General features: G+C 45.9%; 1 protein-coding gene across 2 annotated transcripts; it reads left to right on the top strand.

Moving 5' to 3' along the window:
- The first annotated feature begins 1,014 nt into the window (after positions 1 to 1,014).
- Positions 1,015 to 22,372, top strand: LOC139647542 (homeobox protein Mohawk-like). 2 transcript variants are annotated; one of them, XM_071523461.1, is made up of 6 exons: positions 1,015 to 1,190; positions 4,281 to 4,440; positions 7,028 to 7,181; positions 9,582 to 9,971; positions 21,992 to 22,025; positions 22,171 to 22,372. In XM_071523461.1, exons 1-6 carry the CDS (start codon positions 1,015 to 1,017, stop codon positions 22,370 to 22,372), a joined length of 1,116 nt encoding a protein of 371 aa, XP_071379562.1. The 2 variants fall into 2 exon arrangements, with proteins under 2 accessions (XP_071379562.1, XP_071379561.1); XM_071523460.1 differs by having other exon boundaries at positions 22,165 to 22,372.
- The last annotated feature ends 4,417 nt before the right edge of the window (positions 22,373 to 26,789 follow it).

Here is a 26,789-nt window from a genome sequence, read left to right as displayed (position 1 = left end):
AAACGAGTTTTCAAGCCAAGTCAGTGTGATTGTAGTGTGGTGATTTGTCTTATTCTGCCCTGTTTGAAGGTACTGACACTTGCTTCTGGAAAAAATCAAATCCTGAAACAAGTGAAACCGCATTGGAAAAGAGTGGAGTTATCTGACGCAGGTGGCAGATTTGTTCCACTTGTTTAATGACATTAGATCTCAGCTCGAATACGCGACTGAATGATTTGTTAAGATGGGCATTTTTTGCAGTGTGGCACCATTACGCACGACTAAATTCAACTCCATGCACCCATCCTACTCATCTGCACTGCGTATGACTGCAAGTTTAGCTTTATTCTCATATTATGCAACCTTGGTTTTTCTTTTTCTCGTTTCCAAAAATATTTAGACCCTTCGTGCTTTGAATTGATGGCAACTCTTTGGATTTTTTTTGTTTTTGTTTTTTTTGAGTGCATTAGTTTGAGCAAATATTTGTCACCTCTATGAATTTGAATTGCAAATTGCTGCTGTAAATGTTTTAGGGAAGAGCTCGACCTTATAATGAGCATGCATCACAACAGCGCATGGCCCGATTTTGCGCAAGGCGATCTGTTTTATGAACAGGGATATAGAGGGATACAGAGATACAGTTCACTCACTTTTTATTTGCGGAATACAGTTTACCATAAATTAGACATAAATCTTTATGATAGTGTGATCACAGTCTTAGTAAGCGGTATCAAACTGTAGGCTATGTTATACGATAATTCGGAGGGAATAATATTTCATGGTTTTGTGAAAAATGATTTTTGCTTATATTAGTGGTTGTTTTCCTTGTGATGATCAGCTGATAGTTTTATTTACCGCTGTGTCACTGCTTATGAAGTCTACCTGAAGTCTACCCCTTTTGTAAAATATCCACGCTCCCACTTGTTCCACAGGAGAGACGCGGGGATACTGTGACACATACGAGGAGAGGAGACCTTTTTTTTTTTTTTTTTTTTTCTCGCCACAGAGAAATCGTTGGAATATCGTTGGCCAAAGATGAACACAATAGTGTTTAACAAGCTGAGCAGCCAGGTCCTGTTCGAGGAGAAGGCGAAGGAGGTGGAAATGAGCAGCAGAAACTATCTAGAAGTCATCGACGGGCAACATCCAGACCTCCTCTCCAGCAACCAGGCCATCAGAGACAACCAGGCCATCAGGCACAGGAGGACGGGGTATGTGGAGCGCACTGCTGTTATTTAACGCTGGGTGGACCGTGTGTGTGTGTGTGTGTGTGTGTGTGTGTGGTGTGTGTGGCTCGTGTTGACTGGAGGCCGGGGACCTCCAGGGGTTCTTGATGGAGGCCTCGAGGAATAGTTTCATTTCACTATTATTTCACTCATTAGACGTTTGTGCAATGAGAGAGTGTGTAAGAGTGTGTGTTTTGTTATCAGAGGTTTCACTCTCCCTACTGCTATCATCCCACCTACAGTATCGACAGTTATATGATTCTGCACCAAGTTATGTCTAATGACAAAAATCTTCTCAGATCAGATGGGGCTTCTTGGGACAAAATTCTATCCAATTAATGTTGGTGATCAATTGCTGATTTATTTGGGGATCCTTGACTTGAAAAAGTTTGTGAACCCTTGGTCTAAGAATTAATATATAACTTAATTTATGAAATTGTTTGATAAAATTGTAACCTGTGCGTTATTACGCATTTACGCACAAAAGCCACCCAAAAGAGGCTAATAACGTCAGCCAAAATGATTTAAATTCGGATCAATATCCACAAGGAAATGTAGTTTAATGGTCACAATCAAATTAGGAAAATAACATATTCACCAACTTATCATTGCGCATGTAGTTTTCCCATCTCATGCAACATGATCTGATGCTTCCAAAACGGCAGGAAATTAATATTTACCGTTCCCCAACCTGGTCTCCATTTATGTGCTGATGTTCACAGCTAATCTTAAAATTAATAAGTAGGTCATCCGTGTTCGGTAGCGTTTTAAAAGAAGCCTACATCTGTTCCCAATAAATAAATGTGCCCTTCAACTCCCTGTGTGGTCTAGTCAATCACACAGGGGCCCCAGATATTTTTTTTAATTTTCATTTTATTTTATTTTTCTGTGACAGGGAGCCGGAGTAAGGGAAGACCATGTCATGCTGTTGTGATATTTATTATAACCTGCTTATTAGAGACAGTAGCAGTCTTTACATATGTGTGACTGTGTTTGTGTGTGTGTGTGTTGGGGGGGTGACCTTAAGGAGCCTCCTCAAGTATCAGCACTAATCAAGAGTATTAGGAGTCAGTGAACTTACATGTGTGTGTGTGTGTGTGTGTGTGTGTGTGACTGTAAGGTGCCACCTCAAGGGAAGTATCAGCACTAATGAAGAACATCAAATAATTCCATAGAGGTGTGTGTGTGTGTGTGTGTGTGTGTGGTACGTGTGTGTCGAACGGAAATTCAGAACACGGAGCAGGTCTAAAATGTCCTTTAGGATGTTCATACAGGTCTGGATTACAAGGAAAATATTTGTAGAACATGAAGCTCAGGCAGACTTGAGGTTAGAAGAAAATATGTTACATCTGCAGTGGAGCTTTTTTACGCTGAGATAAAGGCAGGAACGGAGCACAGCGCCATACTGACATCTACAGGTTCAAAAAACCTGGAGCTGCAGGTGAGGCTGAATCCCTTACAGCCTACAGCTCACCAGGACCAATAGACTTATAGATCGGCTAATAACTGTAATGATGAATCATTATAATATCCCTATAGGGACTTGAAGTGTGTCTGTGGTCCTCAATAGTGAGTTTATAGTGATTTTATCATACTTTGTGGTGTTTTTATCTCCTATAATATCAATATAAGATTCCTATGAGGACTTATAGTGTGGCTGAGGTATTCAACAGAGAGATTATTGTACTTTATGGTATTTTTTACTTCCTATGGCATCACTAGAATATTCAAATGAGATATCTTTAGGGCCTCGGTGTGATATTTTCATAGCATCCTTCTGAAATGTTTTATAGGATAGGATGTATAATTCACTTTTGTAAGGGAAAACCATAAATACAGCTTTCATTTCCATGCTGTCCTTGGATGTGATTGCGATCCCGCTACATTGTTCTTGAGGCGTTCCTCCCTTGGTGTGAAATGTTAATCTAGCAGAAGCGCTGGCCCGAGCGAAATGTTTTTGTTTGCTCCGCTGCAACGTGTTGGTGGTTTGCGGCACACGCAATGAAAAATAAAGTGCGAGTGTGCCGTTCCCTCTCTGTCTCTGTCTGTCTCCGTCTCTCTCCCTCTCTCTCTCTGTGTCTTGTCTATGTCTCTCTCTCTCTTTCTCGCCCCCTCCCTCAGCTTAATTGCAGTGCTTTTGGGTGAGAAAATTGCACACTATAGAATGTTCACTTTATGTGTCACCGGCTCTAGAGAATTCAGACAGCATCCCAATGCATTTAGGATTTCAATTGCTGCTGCATGACACCGTTTGGTCTGCTTCAGTAAACAGCGTTGTCTTAATTGTCTTTTACGAGTTTGGGCCCAGAATTTCCTTCAAATTTAAAAAAGGGGGCAAACTCATTTAAATCAAGGCTGTGTCCTGACATCTTGGGCTACTGTCATGCGGAGAATTTTAGGATGCAATGTGTCAAACCTTAAAATTGTCTATTTATACCTAGATTACAATTAAGTTAAAAAATGAATGGCCCTGGTTCAGATTAAGAAAACAGTACCAAAAGCCAAAAATGTATCCCATACTTCATCGCATGTCAACGTATGCCAGGACTATCTAGGTGTGTGTCCTAGCCTACAGCTGAATTAACACACTTTATTACAGCTACATTGAATATTATGCGTGTATTATATCATCTGTAAGGTCTGATTTTATGGCAGCAGAGCTAGGAAAATCTAAAAAGGTTTTGGCTGTTTTCCTAGATCTACCCCTTATTGTACCCTAACGAATAATCACAATATTCCTATTATATTCCTATTGGGGCTTATAGTGTGTCTGTGGTATTCAATAGTGAGTTTATAATGACCTTATCATCCCTTATAGTATTTGGTATGGTTTCAGCATAATATTCCTATAATATTCCTCCAGGGGTTTGAGGAATATTATAGCGATATTTGCATAGAAGGTTTATTCTAGGAGTACTATAGCTCATTTTTGTCAGGGGAAAGTTATTTCTTATAGGGGTATGCATGTGAAATTCATCAGCTTTACATGATATCCTGTTAATAAGCTTAATGGAGCGTGTTGTAGTTGCAGCCTGGTATTTTGGCTGACACACAGTGCCTGTTCCTCTGGTGCAGGGGTCGTCCCAACGGGGGTAAAGTGCGACACAAGCGCCAGGCCCTGCAGGACATGGCGCGGCCGCTGAAGCAGTGGCTCTACAAGCACAGAGACAACCCCTACCCCACCAAGACGGAGAAGATCCTGCTGGCCCTCGGCTCGCAAATGACCCTGGTCCAGGTAAAGTCCTCTATAATCCATCCCATCTGCATCTGTTACAGGCTGTGGTCAATAAGTGTTGGTCCAGTGAAGAAGGAAAAATGAAGCTGAGCAAATCAAAGTGAGAGGATTCATCTCATATTAATGCAAACATGAGTGTAAACCAACAGGGAAAACTGAAATTTGATTTCTGAGGTGTTGAGTGTCTGTGTCTAATCTAGTCTGCAATGTTACATTGTAACTGCAGTTGAAATTAGTAGATTTTTTTTAACATCTCATACCTAAAAACACTTGTTTTTGAGTTGTGTTTATGTTAAAGTACCTGTGTATTGGTGAATATTGATATTTCTATGTTTTTCCAAATGCTACCTGACAGTTGCATTCATCCTTTTTTGTTATTTCACAGTAATGCAGAAACATAGTTGAATTCAGTCTGGAGTCGGTCAGTCAGTAGTTAATATGAATGCAGTTTTCTTGTACCGCCTTCAGATTTATTGCACCATCTATTGCAAGTACAACAGCACAATATTAACAGGAGGAGATTACTGGCCGGATTTCAGCAACTGACAAAATGGCCACAGAGATGGAACTTAGTTGTGTGTGTGTGTGTGTGTGTGTGTGTGTGTGTGTGTGTGTGTGTGTGTGTGTGTGTGTGTGTGTGTTCTCTCTGGCACGTGCAGCTGCGTATGTACAGTATCATCTGGCTGACAAGGTCATTGATACGGCCTAGAAGTCTGCGGCGGCTACTTCAGGACGCCGGCCACGATGCCTAATCTGGTTCTCATTTTGGGCCTGATGAAGCTGTTTGTTTTGGTGAGGGGGAGCAGAGTGCAGAGGAATGCTTTGTGTTGGACACTGGGATGCTGTGCTGCACACGCGTACGCACACACACACACACACACACAAACCTAAACTCACACACATGCATTTAAGCTGACACCCTAATTCCAGTAACCGTGTCAAAGGTCTTACTGAGTGGAAGATTTCTTAAAATTGAACAAAGGCGATGACAGGCAGGTAAACTGTTTTCCAACACATTTTCCCTAATATGGAGGGATTTAAAGTGATAATCCATGAGTTTCTCCTTTTTGTTTTAGTATGTTGCTCAGCACTCATCACTGTGGTGTTTCTGCACTGCACTTCCCAGAGATCACCTGTCAATCAAACAGTGTGTCCAGCAACACTGTGACGTCTTTTTCCTCGGATTTTCTGTTGATGCAGTTCGAGTTTCTGTAGGTGGCGCTCTGTTCTTTGTCTGTTCAGCCATGGTGGCTATCACTGCTCATGCTAACTACCCAGTTCTTCTTCTTCTATTTATTCCAAACAAACCGCAAACAAGGGCAGAGGTTTTTTCTCGGGAAAGACCTACTAGACACCGGCTGTTCAAAACGGCAAACGTGAAAGCTTTCATGAACTGGATACAGGTTGTTAGAGCAAAACGGACATTTATTTACATGAAAATGTCGTGGAACGGTACTTCAAAGTTTGAGCCAATAAGGTGAAGCCATCTCCCTTCATCACCTCTGAAATGATGTCCTGGTCATGCTCATCCGTCTCCTCTACGGTACACACAGTGCAGACAAGCCACGGGTGAACGAGCCGGTTTGGCCGCCGCCTCGCCCATTTCATCTCTCCGGGTGTCATCTGGGCAGGCGTGCCATCCTTCTCCCTCTCTCTCTCTCTCTTTCTCTCACCCCATTGACAGCCGTCTTTCCTCCAGTCCTCATTAGCGAGCCGCCTCGCCTCGCCTCGCCTCGCCTCTCCTCGCCTCGCCTCTCCTCCGTCCAAGCCACATGTACGAGACGCCTCGGCCGCCTCTCTCTCTCTCTCCCTCCCCGCCGGTGCGCCGCAGCCCCCGGGGCCCCCGAGACAAAGGGATGTGGCGCGGCCTTAGTTAACGAGAAACACGATACCGAAAGAGAGAGAGAGCGCGCGGGATCAGAAAAAATAAGTACTCTAGCATAAGGCCCCCGTCCCAGCCCCTTCATAAGCCGCTTGAAGTCTATTGAGCATGAAAAGTTATTCTAGTATAACATCTAATGGTCTCCCTTCCCAGTGAAAGGGAGAGTGCCGGCTCGAGTGTCCTTTTTATTGCATCTCGAAGACAGTGTTTGGAAAAAATGTATTATTGGAGGGAGGAGAGGCGAGTCCAGAATAAGCACGGGGGGACGTACATCTCGGTCGGAACATTAGTTAATGAAACGTTGCGCTCGCTGGCCGTCCGGCGCTCGGAGGGTGTTAAATGTTTCTGAATGGCTTCGATACAGACTAGATGAAATGCTGCTGTGTCTCTTTGGGTAGTGGCCGCTATTCCCCCCGGAGCTTTCCGGGATGTTTCTTGACGCTCAGCTTCAGAGAGCCGGGTAACTCGCTGCTCTGCAACTTGACTCTGTCTCCGTCTTTGCTTTGGTCTCGCTCTCTCTCTCTCTGAACGAGACTGATGGAAGACAGAGAGCAGACGTTTTCACAAAGGATAGTCTTTGTTTTGCCATGGATGTGGAGGTGTTTGGAATCAAAACAATAACAGATGTCTCTATTTGCTGTGTGCTTCCTTCTATTTCTCTCTCTCTCTCTCTCTCTTTTTTCCCTCTCTCTGTCTCCGTCTCAGGTCTCCAACTGGTTTGCCAATGCCAGGAGGCGACTGAAGAACACAGTGAGGCAGCCAGACCTGAGCTGGGCGCTGCGGATCAAGCTGTACAACAAATACGTCCAGGGCAACGCCGAGAGGCTGAGCGTCAGCAGTGACGACAGCTGCTCAGAAGGTACGGCTTCAACGTCTTAACCGCTTCATGTCCGCTCTCCGTTCAAGGAGCTCCGTTGGCGCGATCCAGCACGACTCAATGTTGTGAAAGCACAGTGGAAAACTCTTGACTCTGATTCCCATTTCCCCTCTCTCTTATCATCCTCCTCTCCTCGCACCGCTTTCGCCTCATTAAAATGTATTCCAGAGTTTCTGCCCGGCTCTTATTGCTTTATCCAGCACTTCTCTGTCAAACACGATCACTCAACAACAGGAATATTTGCTATAGCCAATGTCAATGCCTTGTGGCTCTGACCCCTGACCTCCTTAGTAACGGTTGCTTCTAATATTGATCTAGGAATTTGAGGTTGGAGTCAGTGTAAGTTGCTCTGATTGAAAGCATCAGCTTAAAGCCTTTAATGTAAGTTTGAGGACTCTTATTGGCAGGCGTTAACACAGGTATTATGTTGTCAAAGCACAGTGGAAAACCTTTCCATCTGCTTAACAGCTCATGTAAATCTCGACATCTGATTGATGATCACTTCGCAGATTTCACAACATCAAAACGGCTCCGGCTTCCAAGTTGAATTGGTCGCACACCCTGACGTGAACTTGAGGCTAGCGGACTATTTATACAGTATGACCGGGAAAAACTCCTTACATCACACTTCTCGCACGCATCTAGCATTATCACTGGAACCGAGGCGGAATGCCCGGCCTCGTCCCTATCTCCCTCTCTGCCCGTCCCAAAGCAGGCGGCCGCTATGCAGCGCCACGCTCTGGGTTTATAAATGGTTGAGTGTGTGACCCAGCCGAGAGACGCCGAGGCCCGCGGGCTGTGACACGCTGTCATTAAGACACCCCGCTGGGCCGACCTCTGTCTCCCAGCCTGCAATTGGAAATGAGTGGCTCTCTTGTCAGCCGTGTATTTATTGCGCACACACACACACACACACACACACAGACACGCCGATCCTCCGGGGAGGAACTGCCTTTTTCTTCCCTCTGACAGCACAAAAAACACGGTGGGGAATAAAAAAAAAAAAAACATATATACTCAAGTCATAGAGAAAGAATGAGCAGAGAAGAAGAGCTGTGGTGTCACTCGATGATCCCTAATTAAGTTTTAGAGGAGGAGAGACAGAGAGTGCGGCCGGGACAGGAATGCGTGCATGGTGTTTGCATTGTGTCCGCCACTGGCCAACTGTACCACCGGAGGCTCTGTATATCTTCCCGAATCTTCTCCCTGTCACATTATGGTTATGAAGCTATCCGCAGCCTGCTCCCTCTCCTGACCCTTGCGCTAAAAGGCCCTCCATTATGTTTGTAAGCCTGTGCTTTTGTCCCAGAGGCTATTTACGGGGGCCAAACCTGACCCCACTGACCCAGAGAGCATTCCTCTTACTGTCCTGAAATGGTCCCGCGGCCAGCTTGTTTTAGAGGATCCAAGAACGCTCGCTGGTTGTTCGCTGGACGGGATCCGGGCAGAGAAGCACCAGAGAGGGGGAGGCTGCGTTCGGAGAGAGGCCGCAGGCCCCCGGATGTGACGGAGCTCGTGAAAGACACGAAGCAAAACACCGTCAGTGGATTTTAACGACAGCTCGAATGTATTGTTGCTCTTACACGTCGCCGGAGGGGGGATCGGTTGTGTTTGGAGAGGAGATGGCGAAGCTGGACGTAGCGCTCCTCGAATATCTACCTCAGACAGCGCAGAGGAAGGAAAGCAAATACTGTCCCTCCATGTGGTTCTGATATGTGGAAGCTATAATTATAATTTGGCCCAGACTGAATCAAAAGTCCGACCTGCCCAAATTACCCAATTACAGTCTTGGCAGGGACAGTATCTAGAGTGAAGTTCCCCCTGATTTCAATCCCGCCAGAGGATATCTGGTTTTTCAGCACCGTGTTTTATCTTTCCTCCAGTTTCTTTCATCAGGTAGGGACCCGTACTTTAATTCGATCTGTTCGGCCGCAGAGCTCCCTGGAAATTATTTATTTCTGCGGAGGAATAGCGGGGCAATGTGCTTTTCATGGAGAGGAAATAGACTGCCATCCGTTATGGTTTGGTAATGCGTCTTAAGTCTTTGCTGGGGCTTGCAGCTCTTGAGGCGGTGCCAACTGGAGGGCAGAGGAGCGGAGCTGCAGGTTGAAGTTTCCCTGCCCTGGCATCCAGGTCCAAGATTAGCTCAAAGTAGAGAACTAGAACTTGAATTGAGTCACTAGGGACGAACAAACAAAGCTGTCTATATATCAGTTTGAAAATAATATAAAAAATGCTGGGAAATTTGCCTTTTGCTTTGGAAAATGTATTTCTGCACTGCATCGTAGAAAAAAAAAAATCTAGATCTTTCAAAACAGACTGCATTTTTTAAATTGTATTAACAATAATACTCTCTCTTCTTCTCCCCCCTCGATGCCTCAGACGGAGACAACCCCCAGAGGACACAGAGCAGCCCGGGCGAGTTCAGCAAGCCCATGTACCAGAGCGTCATCAAGAAGGAGGGCTCCTCCATGGTGGGCATGGGCATGGGCATGGCCATGGGCATGGGCATGGGCATGGGCATGGGCGCGGGGCTGCGGTCGGCCGCCGAAGCCGCCTCGTTGGCCGAGGACTACGTGTCTCCGCCCAAGTACAAGAGCAGCCTGCTGCACCGCTACCTGAACGACTCGCTGCGCCACGTGATGGTGGCCAACGCCGTCATGGACGCCCGCAAGAGGAACCACTCCGGCTCCTTCAGCTCCAACGAGTACGACGACGAGCTGCTCTCGCCCTCGTCCTCCGAGGCCGAGGCGAACTTTGTTTATCGGGCTGGTAAGGAGCCACATTTCTCGCATTCTTTCCCTTCGAGAGTCTCCCCTCGCACACACGACATCCTTCACTTTCTTCTTTTTTTTTTTGGGCCCCTCCATCTGCACATTTTGTTTTAATTCCTGCATCTGGCCCATTATCCTCGGCACTGTCTGCCTCTCTCCCTGTCTATCTGCCTGTCTGTGTATTCCACTTCCACTGCTGCCGTCTCCCACTGCTCTCCTCTCTCTCTCCCTCCTTTCATTTTATATGGTATCTGTGCTACTTAATGTGATACTTGTGGCTGCTGAAATGGAGATGCAGCGAAGAGGGCCCCAAACCTTAAAATGAGCATTATATTAGATTTAAGCCAGACCCCTGTGTTTCTGCACAAACACACTGACACACATTCATACACACCCACCCCATGAGCACATGTACAATCACTACACACACACACACACTCTGCCTAGCGGTCTCTCACTCTCTCCAACCAAGCACACGCAGAGGAATTCCCCCCAGCCTGCTCCTCTGACCAAGGTTTAAGAGGCCAGACACAACAAGGCCATGTGTAACATGCTCTCTCTCAGACTACTGTTCGGCATGCCTTTGATCCTGCCATGAGGTCTTACTGAGGGAGCAGGGGCAAGGCAAACAGGCTGTGTGTGTACATGTGTGTGTGTGTGTTCTCAGATATGGAAAAGCATGCATTTCTCTTCAGAGAGAGTGAGTTCTACCTCTCAAAAAAAGAAAGACATATTCAATCTCTTAGATACAACAATATGAGTGAATGTGTGAATTTCTTACAGGATAAATACCATTGTTTCTTTAAGTTTGTGCCAATTATCTAGGTTGCCCCTCTCCTTCACATTATTCCTGGTTTGTCTGCACACAGTCAGCATAGTTGGAGATATCGGGGCTCGTTTCCCTGCCTTCAGAAGAAGCCATTCATTCTCACACAGTATGACAATTTCCCATTTCATACATACTGCCTGGGCAAGTATGAACAACAACTTCCACAGACTTAAATGTTGCCCAAGCTTGATAATCCATCACCTTAAACATGACGCTTTAATTTGGTTTTGTCAGAGTGTCTGTTTTATTGTTATTTCATTCCGCCGAGTTGAGTGTTTCCATATCTGCGCTGCATTACGTTACCGCTTACTGTCAATCACCTGACACCCACAGGAAGAAATGGAAGTCTCCTCCTGGAAGTAATCCCTCAAAAACATGTCGCCTTAACTTAATTGTCACATCCACTTCTTTTTATTTCGGGCGTCTTTCTTAGCCAGGACAGCAGTTCATTTCAAGCTAAGTTTGACACCATAAAGTTTGTATTTTAAAAACAACAAAACACAAGTAAATGTTAAAAAAAAACTAATTACATACGTCATGCATTGCCAAATATTTTGGGGAAATGTTAACTAGACGTAGACAGAAGTGAAAGGGCTCTAACTCTAGTGTTCTTCTTTAACCTTGCTGGTTTGAGCCATTTGGTCAAGTCATCTCTGACCGCAGAGCGCTGCATGCTATGAAGGCTTTCACAGCGTTTCAGCTCGCAACTCGCCGCCGCTGTGAACAATCAAGGCCCGATCTCTCTCTCCAAGTTCCTCCTCTGCTGAGAACACTGGGCCTTTGTTCAGGCGGACTTCATATCCGATAGTAATGTTTTCGCTTTCTACCCGCATGGAGACGCCCCCGGGGGGGGGCAGATTTCAAGGTGTAGGTGACGGAGTGATCGAGGATGAGGGTTTTTTTTTTTGTGGGTGGAAGAGGGGGTTTTATTGTATTTCATTCAAGCCTCCTCTTATGGACAAATGTGTTTCATATTATCTGAAGTCGTCTCAGCCGGATGGTGGTGGTGTGTGTGTGTGTTGGGTGGGGTGGGGGGCTGCGTTGTGAAACGCATCACCTATCGTGACGGTTACAATCCGCCTGATCGAAAACCTTAAAACCCCGTGACCCGAACGAACGTCAGGGTTTTTCATGCTGAAGCACCTGCTGGGCCTCACCGAGGGAGAGAGAGAGAAAGAAAGACATGGATAGACCAAGAGAGACTTCTAACTCTCTACCAGATTTTAATAAGAGAAACCCCCTCCAAAAAGGATTCATTTACCTGGCTCGCCTGCTGTTTATAATAGAGAGTAACTATTTTATCTCTATGGTTAATATAATTTCTTGGCGCTGACGTCTCCCTCTTGGATTTCTTGTGCTCTGGCACCTTCGGAGGACTGTTACTCTCTTACATGCGAGAGAAGCACTTGAGTCGACGCACGGAAAGTTCTCCGAGGCGGTGTTGACTCATGGGAACGTTCACGCGAACAGCTGCTAGGGCCCCCCGATCATCCGATCACCCAAAAAAAAAAAAAAAAAAAAAAAAACGAACAAAGAAAAGTGGAGAAAATGAAATTTTAATTCCACGTCTGATCTCGTGGAGGCGGACAGAGAGAGAGAGGGAGAGAAACAGAGAACATTTTTTAAGCTCGGGTTTGCGTCATTTCCTCTCTGCTTCTCTCTCCTGTCTGCAGCACATTCCAGATATTTTTGTAGTGAACAAATTCCTCAGGATTCTTTCTTTTTTTTTTTTTTTTTTTTTTTTTACAATTACAGTGTCTGAAATTTTGGGCCTTCGTTGGCCGAGAGAGAGAGGGACGGAGAATGCGAGAGAGAAAGAGAAGCAAGAGGACGAATGGTATCTCTTGAGTTCTTGGCACGTTCTGTTACCTAAATTGCCATTGGCCAAAGCAGAAGTGGCGTGCCTGGCAACCGTCGTCCCATTGGCTAAATGTCCATTAATGGGACAGTTGGCGATGGCTGTTCTGGCAGCGGCCCGAACCCCAGTGTTATCTCTGACTACAGAGGGCAGTCAGACGTGGCAGGAGATGGTGAGTGTAGATTTACCCCGTCCGCACAGTGGAAAACTAAACTTCTGCTGGCTTCAAACACACACACACACACACACACACACACTCATGTACTACACATATGTCACACAAGTGTTCGCAACCACTGTGACATACACGCGCACACATAAAGGCACACACGTCCACCCATGCAGACAGTGCAAACACCCACACACACACACGCACACACACACACACAGTCAAAACTCTGTGGGGAATTTCATTGAACACAAGGAACAGTAGAATTCCATCACACATGCCAGGGGTTTCATGCCAAATTACCCTTTAATGGGATATTAAATGGCAGGAATCTGGCCGAATGTTTTTCTTCTTGCTCGGTACCAGATTTCGCCCCGTCCGATATGATATAGATCATTATACGCCAAATAACTCCCAACGTTTCTGCGGACGGGGACTGAGAGATCTCGGTCAGACGTTTTACACTGGGTTGACAGTGGTTCATTTTCTCAGGTTCTCTCCTTTACGGACTGTGGTAGCAGCAGCTGAGTGCAGCAGGCTGCTGGTGCATGAGTTACAGAGATGTTTCCAGTGTTTCCATCCATCTGAACTGGTCTTGGCTTTCATATCTAAAGTACTGATAACTGAAAGTCTCATTTCCATAGCACTCAGTGTCAAGAGATTACATTTTTATATGCCTTTTTCTAAAGTGCATCTAGTAAATCAAGATAATGAACGCATTACTTTCTGAAGAAAACCCCAATTTAGAAAGCATTCTTATTGTTTTCTGTTCATTTTCCATTGTTTGCTACATATTACCCCCTCAAACATTTTCCAGTCGCTGTTAAACTAAAATGCAGTTTATGTGTTTGTAATATTGTAAACGGCCAAAATGGCCTAATTTTGTATTTCTGTCTGTGACTTCCAGCACACGTTTTGTTCCTCATCAACCAGTATCTGAGTCGGTTCCATTACACAAGATGTTGTTGGCCGCGCGAAGCGGCAGCGCTCACCTTTATTTTACAGTGTCAGAGTGACTTGTTACTGAGGCGGGCGACATTTAACACATAGTCCTGTCAGAAATATGTTCAATGAAAACAGTAGTGTTAGACGGCGGCCGCTGAGCTCCTAAGGGCCTTTCAAATTAGGTCACAGCGCGCGCCAGACAGTTATTGAATCCTGGAGAGTTTTGTGGCACTTAAAAGGAGCGCTGGAGGAGGAGGTTTCGTACCAGAAAAGTCATCTTAATACGGAAAATGAGAATGTTTGGATTTCTTGTCTTCGGTGGCTTTCTCCCCGTAGGTTTGATCGGGCTCCGAGACAGGTGGAAAGATCCGACGTTGTTTATGATACAGATTACTATCATGGCTGTTTTCGTATTTTTGACTAACAAGCTATACTTAACTGGATTTCCTTTACCATTATTGCCTCTCCCGTTTCCTCTCCGAAGAGAAACTCAACTGTGGTGATTTACGCCGCAGCGCTGTTGAGGGACGGGAACCCCAGTGTCTTTAAGACGCCGGTGTCGCGGTGACGTTCTGCGAGCGATGAGCGGCGGCGTAATTTACGGCAGGCCACAGACCTGCGAGAAAGACAATGCTCGACTCGGGGGCCCGCTCGGTGACAATGAGCCGCTCCCAGACAGTGATGGATGAGGACTCCTCGTCTCAGGAATCCAGAGCTCCGGATAGACTGGCCGCGATCCGCTCTTTCCACAGTTTCATAGGAAAGGAGAAAGGGGAGAGAGGGGGAGAGAGGCTGTTCCAAGGCGACGCTTTTTTGCCAAGACTCATCGGGTTCAGGTTGGGCTTTAGGAATCAGTGTGGAAGGGATGAGAGGGGGGAGGGAAGGAGGGAGGGATGGGAGGGAGGGAGGGAGGGATGGGAGGGAGGGAGTCGTTCCATCCAGATCAAGAGCTGAGTTTCCCCAGCGGTGGAGGGGGGCCTGTTGGGAGAAGAAAGGGAGCGTGGTGGCAATGACTAAGAGACAGAGGGAGCGTGGTTGGAAGAAATGAGTGTTTTTGTGTGTGTGTGCTTGTCTTTCTCCTCCAAAGATAGAGAGATGAAGGAAATACGATTTGATTATGGTTAGGGTAAAGGTTAAAATTAGTTTAGGGTTTAGACTTGGGTTTAGGGTTAATATTAGAGTTAGGGTTAACGTTAAGGTTAGGCGTTAGGGAATGAATGTAGTCAGTGAAGTATAGTAATACAAATGTGTGTGTGTGTGTGTGTGTGCTTGGATGTGATGATGGCATCACTGCAGACTCTGCTTTATTGAAACAGAGTGCAAACATGACTGTGGAATATGTTTTGTAATATGAAGCCCTGTGTGAAAGTGTGTCTTTCTGCAAGACACACACACACACACACACACAGCAGGCATGCATGTCAACAGGTGTCAACAAACACATTTTGACACTGGGCTTTACGTAAGGACACATACTCCCCAAGTTTTTTTGCACTGTGTAAAGCAGAGTCTTCGGCGATGTATACGCTGGACTCCGCATGTGTCCCTTTGGGTGTGGCTGGTACAATGGTGGGAACGACCGGGAGTTGGCAGAGGTGAGGTATAATCCTGGCATCAGGCTGTGGTGCAGCTTCATGCAAATGGAAAGGTGGATAAAAAGACACAGAGGGGAAGAGAAAAACCCAGATGGTGAACCTCTCTCATTCGAAGATGGGATATTGGCTTCCGACCACTAAACAGAGGCTGGGTGCGAGGCGAGCGGAGAAGACAGCAGCAGAACCAGACAGCGTTCATTCTAGCCGTCATCCTGCGGAGAAGTGTTAACAGACAAACATCGACACAGGCGCTGTTTACGCACGACTCCCTAACATAGAACTGGAAGAGTACGGAATAATGAGCGGGGCCGCTCTCTCAACCTGATCGTTTTTAAATCATCAGCACGCCAAGGGTTTTTGGGACACACACACACACACACACTCAATCAGCTCATCGGAGTCAGAAAACACAGCTGCCTGCCTAGTCAGGGAAACCGAGCTGCTCTGCCCTGGTCTGTATAAAACACAAATTGTTTCCATTTTAAAAACCGAGCCGCGTCTAGAACAATAGGCTGCCATTGTGTTCCCACGGGACGGAGCAGGGCGGGAGGGCAGGGAGAGAGAGAGAGGCTTAATGAGAGACCAGAGGTGTGACCGAGCAAGGGCAGTCGAGGGCCTCACACACACACACACATGCACACACACACAGAGAGAAAGAGAACCCCACCAAGTGTGTGAGAGGGCAATTCAACCTACCACTGTGAAGAATTGCAACATAATGATGCAGTGAGTGCAGCGCAAACATATCATTTGGCCTCCAACTCCAGAAAAGGGATATTTTTGGGAACAAGAAAACACTTAAAAATCCGAATAATGTTTACTTGTGGTTTCCACTCTTTTTCCCCGAATGTGTGTGTTTCGCGCGCCGCAAACAACAGTCGTTCATCCCGGAGGACGTTGCCGAGAAACCTGTGACGGAATCGGCCCCAGCGGAGAACGCTCCCCCCCGCTTTGTTTTGTCTCTTTCGTACCTGTCCTATCAAAGCAGGGATAACGGGACGATAAGGCATCTGTTGGAATAGTTTAGCCGTTGAGTCGCTGTGTGAAGCCCGCCTCGCCTCGCCTCATCAAGGGTATCGTTACTCTAGTAATACGTCCCGGGCCCTTCTGTTGTCATGAAGTCACCGTTTGAAGTACGCGCCCGCTGATCCTCAGATACCATCACGGTCTCTTTTTCAATCTCTTTTCTTTCACGCTGATTATTTCCGTGCAAACCGCCTGCGGCTCGGCGTGTCACGCCATTCTCAAACCCAAAAAGCCCAGTCTTCACCCATGATGAGGACAGTTGCTTTTTTTTGCCCAGTGACACCCTGGCAGTACGCGCGCACACCCACCCACACGCACGCAGAACACTCGCAGACAAGGGCACACCGAGCCCTGACAACGTATTTACGTCTTCGTCGAGACGCTCCTCTCATTTTGGCTGATTTACGGGGGCCCTGATTACACTCTGTTTACTGGCACTCGTAAACACAATGACAACCCGGCAATGTTTAAACATCTGAAACGCTGTTATTATTTCTTCATCTACCAAGACACGGAGCGTAATCCTCACGGCTGGATCCTTGGTTATCTTTCCTCACCGCAGCCACACCACACCACTGTGTCATCTGCCGGGCAGACGTGGAAAAAGAAACGCAGGAAAAGAAATGCAGGGGATAGGAGGGAGGGTGAAGCTTTTGGTCGCTGTTGCCTGGCTGTGTGTATGTGTGAGTGTGTGTGTGTGTGTGCTATTTAATACAGTGTTGTAGCTAATTATTCTTTTCGCCCTCCAATATTTAAGCGATGAAAGTGTTGTCAGGGCAAATGGAGAAGGCGTTAAATTCATGCCGCGTATGGTGTCTTTGGCCGGCTGAGTGGAATTGACAGTTTGGTCCTTTGGAGCCTCAGACTCAGACTTACTCACCACCCATAGAGAGAGAGGGAGAGAGAGAGAGAGAGAGAGAGAGAGAGAGAGAGAGAGAGAAATGGCTGGGAGGGGCCGTCTAAAGCAGGGTTGGCAGAGCGCAGGCTAGAAGTGTGCCAAGGCATCTCTAACTTCATTTACAGACTCTCCTTGACATTATAAAAAGCACAGATCGTTAAACGAAATATATGAAAAATAGAATCGGAGAGCAAAGCCAAGCCCGGGAGCGCGAGTGATCGCTGTGTGTCAGCCCGTCTCTCACCCCGCGCTCGAGACCGCAGCTTGGACTGGTCTCAGATCAAAGATAGCATCAATAGGCGTCGTAGTATACCGCTGGAGGCATTAGTCATTTCCCCTCTGGTTGGAACCGAAAAGATGAACCTGTCCAAGCGCTCACATGTCTGCCCATTCAGCTACTTGAACGTGACTTTATATCCGGTAGGTTTTGCTGGAGGTTAGATTTTGCTGCAGAACGACAAGATTTTCTGTCCAAATCAGCATTATGACTCGACAGTAACGCCCGAGTCATCCTCAGACCCTGATTGGCTGCTGAACGAAGGCCACATGATCACACGATGATGCTGATCTGTCCTCATCGTTCGTCACGCAGGTCAGCGGCGAACGGATCGGCATGTCTGCAAACCCACTTTCGCCTCAGGTGCTATATGGGGAAATAAGTTTAGCTCATCTCCTTACCTCTTTTTGGTTTGGATTTTTGTGTGTGTGTGTGTGTGTGTGTTTCTCGACTCGCCAATGCTGGAACGACCATCCCATTCCAGTCAGAATAGCAGAGTCAATCCCCATTTTCTGTCATAGAATGAATCACATCCCCTCTGCTTTACTCATTCTAATTGTCCTCAAAAAAAAAAAAATACCTTCTACCACTCTCCTTAGCTCTTACTGTATTCCTTTTCCCAGCACTTTGCTCTCATATGATCATTTATGGTCACAGGAATATTAAAAGCTTACTAAGGACCTTTGCACTCCTTAGTTTTGGTTGCTTGTAATTTTTGGTGATCTTGGAAATTAAGCCTCTTCTGCTGCCCAACACATTGTAAGTTGCTTTGGATAAGCCTGACAGCTAAAAGCCTGCAATGTAAATGTCATATAAAATGTGTGTGTGTGTTTATTTGCCTCCCTAATTCAGCCCAGCCCTCGGTTTGTGCAACAGGGCCTGCCTTGTTTATTGTTGTGTGTTGCTAACAACAGCACCAGATGGTAATGATGATAGTCAACCGCTCTTCTCCTCCCTCCCCACCACTCCTCTGAACAGGTGTAACCCCATTCCCTCTCTCATTTGTCAGCCCCCGCTTGTTTTCCCCTGTTTTTCACCAAGTTTTGTTTAAGCCAGTCAGGGTTTTTTTTTTTTTTTTGCCTCTTTTTGCTCTCCCTTCATTACCCCGCGGTGATGTTAAGTGAGCTAGTATTTTTGGACTTTCAGCACGACGCCAGAAACCATCAGACTTCTTAGCTTTCCCCTTTGGCGGTCCGTGAAACCCCACTGTCAGTGTAGCCCAAAGGCAACAGCAAAGTGGACTGACTTTTCAGTAGCAAAGTAGTAAAGTAAAAAAAAAAACAGGGGGGAAAAAAGAATGAGAAAATAATAAAAGGCCCTCCGTGATTTATTGACGATTTATGGAGTCTTTGGCACGGCCCTTGTTTTAAAAAATCTGAGTTTTAGATGTTTTAGGCACAGGGCTTTGGAAATAGAGTTTTTGCGTGCAGTGGTCCATTTCCAGGTCCTGGGGTCCATAGTTCCCCAAGGCAAGCGGGGGGGAGGGGGGTCGTTCTGGCCGTGGGGGTGTCCAGAGGTTGTTTTTTTTGGGGGGGGGGGGGGGGGGGTTTGGGGGCTTGGGTCCGCCATGCATGCAGCTCCACCTTCTCCACCTGCTGGAGGCCTCAGAAAACACTGTTTTACAGGCTTGAACGGAGCATCTGGACAGTGGCTGCCTCACACGCTGGAAACACTTAAGCTGTGGACGGAAAGACTCACACACACACACTGTGCTGTCTTGTCGTACTTCACAGCCCACAGTGACTTCACAACACAAAAGAAGACAGTTTCGGATGATTGTGTACCCCGTCTTTTTCTCCTTGTTGTTTGTCTTTGATGTCGCTGCTGTTGTCCTTGTGTTGCCGTCGCCAACCCGTCCATACGCCGAGCGCCACAGCAGTAAACACTGAGCTAATATATCTCGGGGGAACATAAACAACAGCGCAACACATGAAAACAATGTAATTGGCCTGTAATTACAGTGCCGTGATTATCGAGAATGGAGCATATTTTTAATCAGGACCAATCTGCTCCCCAGCGCTGGCATTAATCAAGAGACTAGATGGAGATGCATGGAGCTTGCCTGCACAGGCTCCACTGGCTATGCACCCTGGTCAAGTATCGCCAATGTCTTTGTGAAAAACATTTTTCACCTGATATTCATAGTCCAGGCCAGAATGTCAGATTTTGAAAAAAAAAAAGCTTAAACAGAAAAGGAGGTTGGAGGGAGAAGAAAAAGACGGATAATGTCAAGGGCTTTCAAAAAAGGCTTTTGAAGTTGTGGAAGAAATGCTTATTCCTGACATTGAACAGAGTTTCCCTTTATTAAAACATAGACGGGAAACATTGCATTTGTTTTGGCTGGACCGCATGATAACGGTCAGTCTCGAGTACCTGGATCACGGGGTATTACCGCAAATCGCTCAGGCGAGAAGTGAAAAAGTGGGGGACGGAGGATGAGGGACCCGATAAAGAGACGGAGGAAAATGGAGAAAGGAAAGGACCCATAGATGAAGCAAGATAAAGACTGACGGAAAGATAGGAGAGCAGGGAGTTGTGGTCAGACAAGAGTGTGTGAGGATTTTCTTGGAATGCTTTGGCAAACTAAAACCTGAAATCTCAAACTGTGGTTTGTACTTCTTGGTTATCATGTCCTCATCTCCCTCTTGCACGTGCACACACACATACATGCACACACATGCGCACATTCTTTCTCTTCTGTCTAAGAATGATCAACAGAAGAAAATTGGGGAGAGTGAAGTCCGTCTCTCTCTGCGGGATACACCTATTACAGAATGAACGGGAAACTACAGGAAATTTCATAATCAGACCCACATTAGCCCGAGGCCTTGCAAACTCGGTACTGTCAGTACAGGGTCACGCTACATGGGAACGTTTTTGGACAACAAGGCAGGAATGGAAGGAGGCGTTGGGAATAATTAGGTGCTTATGGCGCCTTGCGAAAGTCTGAACACCGGATCCAGGTCTTTGGAAAGTCTAGGGAGGCGTTAGGCGGGGTTAGAGGTGATGGAGTCTGACGGTAAGATCCGTCTGTCCTTTCTCCGGTGCCGGAGGAGTTTGGCGTTTTGTTTTTTCCGCAGCTGAGGAAACGTCCCCGCACGACCTTTCCAGTCCCGTATAACAATCGTGGGAATGACATTCCAGCGAAAATGAAGGGTGAGAGTTCAGTTTCGTTAGCAGCCTCGAGAAACGCCTGTCGGCCGTCGTCCTGCGGCGACGGTGGTGCGAGTGAGGGCCTCGTTAAAACAGCGGTTCGCGTCGAGACATTTGCTTTACGGGGGAATGCGGTGTGGGGCGGGCGGGAGAGTGGGTGTCCCTGGGCGATGGTGGGACGTCTGGGAGGGAGATAGGACTAAAGGAACACAATCAGCACTCATGCCACACCAGGACTAACCAATCACTAGACATGGGGAAAGGGGCAATTCATTCTTTTACCTGAGCAAAGAACACCAGGTAAGACGAACTAGTCAAATTCCCTTTGGTACCTTGGTACTGATGGTAGTTTTGGAACTTTCAAGAGAATTTGCCCTCATTTGAATGTCCTCAGGTCAGCAGGTCTTTTATACCCGGGTAAGACTGTCTTCTTAAAGGCTCACAGGGCCTTAGCTGTGTGTTTAGTTAACTTAAAGAGTGTGCCTGAAGGCCGTATGGCTAGGAAATCCAGATGCTCTGGTCTCTTTTAATGCCTCATGAAACGCCAAGCCTGTGTCATCATATTCACTGTTGGGTAAAACTCACCTAGAGCTGGACCCAAGACAGAAGACAGGTTCACCGCACGCACACACACACATACTCACGCACGTGCACATGGTCTTTCTCTCAGAGCGAACAGTATGCTGAAGTAAACACACTGCTTGGCCCGAAGAGAAGTTTGGTTTCATTGTTTAATGACTTTGCTATTCCCCGCTAATGTTTTACATATGAGATAGAGATTGCTCCCATTTGAACAGAAAAAACAGAGCAGCCATCGATCTTTCTCTCACTGACTCACTTGCTGCCCTTTCTTTCCCACTCAAATCTTTTACGCTCAGTCATTTTCAATCTGATTTCCTCAGACAACTCAATTATGTTGGCCGGGGCCCATTTGTTTTCGAACAAAATATTAGAGAATGGAGTTTATGAGTCATAAGAAACATCTTTCAGCTCTATCCTATTAGTCACCTTGTTTCTTGACGGCTTCTTGCAAAACGTCCTATTTGTCCGGCATCTGAATGAGGAGAGAAAGCAGAGCAGCACATGTTTGCGCAGCAGAGGGTGTACAGATACAGACCTCACACAAGTATTTATCCATGCGCAAACATGCGTGCACACACACACACGTACGCCTCCCGAACCCCTCGGTTCAGCTGGATCTCAATTAATCCTCATTGACCCTAGAGAACATTGCAAAATTAACCTTTTTTTTCCTCTTGTACTTTCAGAAACCACAGACCATGGATCAAGTAAATGTGACAAGTGAGTCTTCTATGGCCTTTCTCTTTGCTCGCACTGCAGATCTACTCAGCTCATTCATTACACGCTGAACTCGTCCTCTAACACTCTGTTCCTTCTGTTTTTGTTCTTTCGTGTGTTTGCGTGTTTCGCTGATTGCTAGTGGCAGCGGTGGCGTCGGAGGTGCGCAGAAGGAGAAGGTGAAGGGCAAAGACGAGACGTACTGGAAGGAGATCAACGCCGCCATGGCCTTGACCAACTTGGCGCAGGGAAAGGACAGCCCCTCCGGGACCACCAGCTGTATCATCCAGAAGTCCTCCCATATAGCAGAGATTAAGACTGTCAAAGTGCCATTGGTGCAGAAATATTAGCCCCCCCTGCCCCCTCTGCGCTAACGTCATCCTCCCCTTCTCTCTATGCAAAAACAGCAAACATTCCTGTTGCAGCAACCTCGCCAGAGTCCAAAAAACAAAAAATAACTCTCCCTCAAGAGTCGAATGAACTGTTTTATTCGGGGGGGGGGAAGGTGTTTGAAGCGAGGAAGAGTGGAACAAAAAGAGAACTCTTTGTCTTTTTTGGGGTTGTTGTTATCCGTGTCTAAAAAAAAAAGTGCAAAAGAGGCCTTGAGCATCCTTTTCTTCGGTGGGTTGACATGTTTGCCTGCGCCCGCGACAGACAAGTGTTGATGATCGTTTCACTGCAGTATTTCCTAAAACGAGACACTTTTTTGTAATGTTAACTTATTTTGATGAGTCTTGATTTTTTTTTTTATTTCTTCTTTTTTTTTTATGCTACGCAATTTGTATTTTGCCAAAGTGCCTTTTGTTTTTTCAAGCAAACAACACACCGACTGCGGTCAAAGTACAGATACTAAGGTGCCTCTGAAGGATTATTTTACTAAGGTTAGATACAGAGAGTCATGGTCATTATTCAGGATGCGTTTTGTGAATGACAACTCCCCACAATATTACGTGCCTTACGGACTGAATGAGCTCACCATCTGAGGCACTGATAAACTCCAATAGCGTGCTGTACACCCACACACACACCCACACACACACACACACAGGCACGCTCTGAAAATGCCCAGGAGCAAATCCGCCGATGGCGTCGCCCTTGTTTTGTCTGAAGTCTCCATTTTGACTGTAAATTGAACGCTGTTTTGTCTCGGTCAGACTCTCGCTGCTGGCGGGGCGACAGTAACCGTTGGATACGTAGATAAGTTGATCCCGGCCAGCGCTCGCTCTTCACGTGAGCAGCGGATCGATAAGCGGCCAACGCTCTCCACCTTCGGCAGACTTTTCCACTACTAAGGCCTTGGATTTCATTTTCCAGCCAAGGATTCCTTTCTTATCGGGGCTTTTAGTCGGCGGAACGTGCGCAGAACGCTCAGCTGGGACCCGGGTGAAGTCACGCTCACCCACACAAAGACAGAAATATTAGACACACGCACACACGCTTTAAGGCTCGGTACAGTATGTGTTTTAAACAAAGAGGGCCATGACCTAAAAGGGATGTTTTTGTTTTGCGTTATCAGTGTTGTTTTATGCGGACAGCGTTGCCTTTTCACATGTTTCTGCTCAGAACAAGGTAGTCCAGAGTGAAAAAAAACAAGCCACCCCACCCCACCACCACCACCACCACCACCACCACCAGCTCCCCCGGTCTTTTGATCCTCAGTCCTCTCAGCTGTTTAGCATTACATTCAAATTGCTGTTTACAAGAAGCCAGAGGACAGACTTAAAAGTTTGACTTTCTCTCCCTCGCCGCCGCCTTCTTTTTTTTTCTCCTTTCTTTTTCAAAATTGCATTTCAGTATTATCTCTTTGTCGGCCAAGCAAGTGTTCAAAGTGTTTGTTATTGTCAGTTTGTATATGTGCGGTCGTTTTGTTTTTAATCAAAGTTTGTACTTGGTTTCACTTCACCGTACCGCATTAAGAGCTTCTTTTGTCATCCAGTGGAAAGAATCTCTTTTTCAGAAAGTACTTATGTACGGTGCATATGTTATTTACATTGCAGCGACCAATGCCAAGTACACAAACAGGAGAAATCAAGTTGGACTTTTGGGAGTAACTGAAGTTGGCTCTCTCTGCCGACTCTTTAATTTCATGTATATCTTCAAGGTACTGTTTGTGTGTCAAAATGTACACTTCCTTATAAATTGTGCAGTTTAGCCCTTTTTTTGTTTGACAACCCAGACTGTGCTTGTGGTCGAGGACTTACGAAGACAAGCTGCACAAAGTGACTTTTTGGCCTTTTTTATTGTCTTGAATGTGCAAACTGTTAAAAAAAAAAAAAGCTGCACTTACAGTTCTTGGTTCTCGGTCAGAAAATACACACAGCCTCCATTGAGAACTTATGGGATGAAAGGGGGATGTTAAAACACAATGTGTTGATTTTACATAAAGGTGAACAGAAGAGAAAAAAAAATGAAGGAAAATCCTATATTATTCCTGTTAGCGTGCCTATGGAAGCATAATAAAAGGAATCGCACTAGCCAATCCCCAGGCACTATTTGCTTATGCAGTGGAGGGGGGGGGACGACGGGCTTCCACATGTGTTTTTTATACACCTGATCCAGGCAGGGTAGCTGCAGGGTAGAGCCAGGCCCACTCCTTGTGTTTCTAATAGCACCTCTGAACCTCTGGACCGCTCGCAGCCCTCGCACCTCACACGATACCCGCTCGCCGAGGAGAGAAGGAGAGAGGGAAGGAGGGAAGGAGGCTTCGGAAACAACAGAGCGCCCATTGTTGCTCCTACCTGCAGCCTCGCAGCATCAGCCGGTCACCAACAGCTACACAAGTACTAACAGTGTTTCTATGGCCAAGACTTTGGTACTGTACACGACTTTTCTCCAGCACAAACCCTGCTTTCGCAACAATGCTGACAAATGGAAAGCAATTTACTTTTTTGACATGATATGTATTAAAGCCTATAAATTATTAAGGACTGTAAAAACAAAGAAAGTGGTGACCGTAGTTTGTTTTTTTATTGTTAAGTTATATGAATTCAGATTTTTTTTTTCTTTTTCTTTTTTGATAGAGACTGGATTTTTAATCCAATGACCAAATGCATATCTCCTTGTATTGTCTGATTTGCTCTCATGTAAAATTTCCTTTTTTTAAAAACCATTGTTACTTCGTCAAAACAATGAATAAACCTTTGAATGAAATAGACGGCATCTTGTTTTGGTTCATTTGTTAATATTAATCTTATTTTATACTCTCTAATTTCACAAGTTTCAATCTTCAAGTTGTCTTGTTATTATGAATATAGCTTTTTTTTTTTTTAGGTTTATTTCAAAATCTTTCAACAGTAGTTTAGTTAAAAGAGGTTTTTGTATGACAATGCAACATTGTGTGTTCCCTTATCTGCTAAAAGTACATTAAAAGTTTTCCCATTGTGGAAGGGGTTAATTCCAAAAGAGTACATATACATACAGTATATCTAAGTATAATATAATAACACTATATACATAAAAACACTGCGGCCTGAAATTCATCAGTCAATATTTCAAAAACACAGATGACTCTATCATCAAAAACATTCAAAGTTCAAAACAAACTTTCTAGTGTCCAAAGGTCTTAAGATGACTCAGAACTTTTAATAGTAATCCATATCCATAATGTGCTTTACTTCATTTTTTATGAAATGGTGGACATCTCACTTTGAAAGGAAACACTTCAGATAATCTCCTAACTTCTCTGATTGGGGTCAGATTTAGTTCATGGGTATCAATGTCTGTATAGCGTTTAGTGACTTCAAAAGCCATTAATTGTCCAGTTAACACTATTGTCTTGTTCCCTCTGTGGAGAGGAGAAAACCTGGAGCAAACACTAATTCTAGCCTGTAAATGGCCATTTTAGTGAATTTTAGCTTTCCTTTGAGTGTTTATGTCACCAGGCTAAGGTCTTAATTCTAACCATGGGCCACCAGTCGACATTGATCGCAATATAGGAGATGTTTGTTTACGGTACACAAGGCGGGGTGGTTTCTGAGAGCCAAACAAACTAATCATGACAAACCCTTGGAACAGCTGAATGTATACAGCAGTGGAGCTGCCTCAACCGCGTACCACACATTAGTGGTTTGGGCCCCAGCGTTTGCTATCTTGTGTATTTTTGCTACCTTCATAAGGATGTTGGGTATTTCACTTTGTTTGACCTGTATTTATCTGGGATGAGATAGAAATCTCTTCTTCAAGAGGCACCTTGTCCAAGAGGGTATGGGTTTGAAAAAAAGAGATTTGGACTTGGGTTTTCTATATCCGCTGGCCTGATGTGGACACGCAGATACCAAGGAAGTCTATATATATAAGGTTAACACTTGTGGTATTGTGGAGCCTGTGCGATACGGTCAATAGACAACCGAGCCATTGTGCAGTGTGTCTGAGTGTGTCTGTGATGTCGGTGAGGCCGGGGGAACACTGAATTTATGGTTCACACTTTCTAGGTGTGTCCTTGTCCTCGGGGCTCGGGCTCAGCGTCCATGGCCCACTCCCTTCTCCTCGCCGGTATTAATGGCTCTACCATGCCACCGCTCGTCCCGAACCTGAGCTCTGCCACAGAGCCCAGGCCAAGACCCCTCTCACGCCAGGGACGAGAGAGAGAGAGAGAGAGAGAGAAAGTAAGAACGGGAAGAAAGATAGAGTGAGCGCGACAGAGAAGGAGACAGCAGCCGTTCCCCGGCCAATAAGCAGCGAACACCGCAAACTGCGGGTGCTGCCCAGCGCTGGAAGGACCCGGGCCCTGCGGTTCCATGTGTCAGTCAGAACCAATCAGGCCACAGC

This window comes from Centroberyx affinis, unplaced genomic scaffold (genome assembly GCF_046629955.1).
Source record: "Centroberyx affinis isolate AG114_WGS23_722 - 3 ecotype Tasmania unplaced genomic scaffold, CSIRO-AGI_Caff_v1 ptg001090l_1, whole genome shotgun sequence".
NCBI lineage: Eukaryota > Metazoa > Chordata > Actinopteri > Beryciformes > Berycidae > Centroberyx > Centroberyx affinis.
Note: the sequence above shows the minus strand (reverse complement) of the source record. Positions and strands in the feature narration are given on the sequence as shown.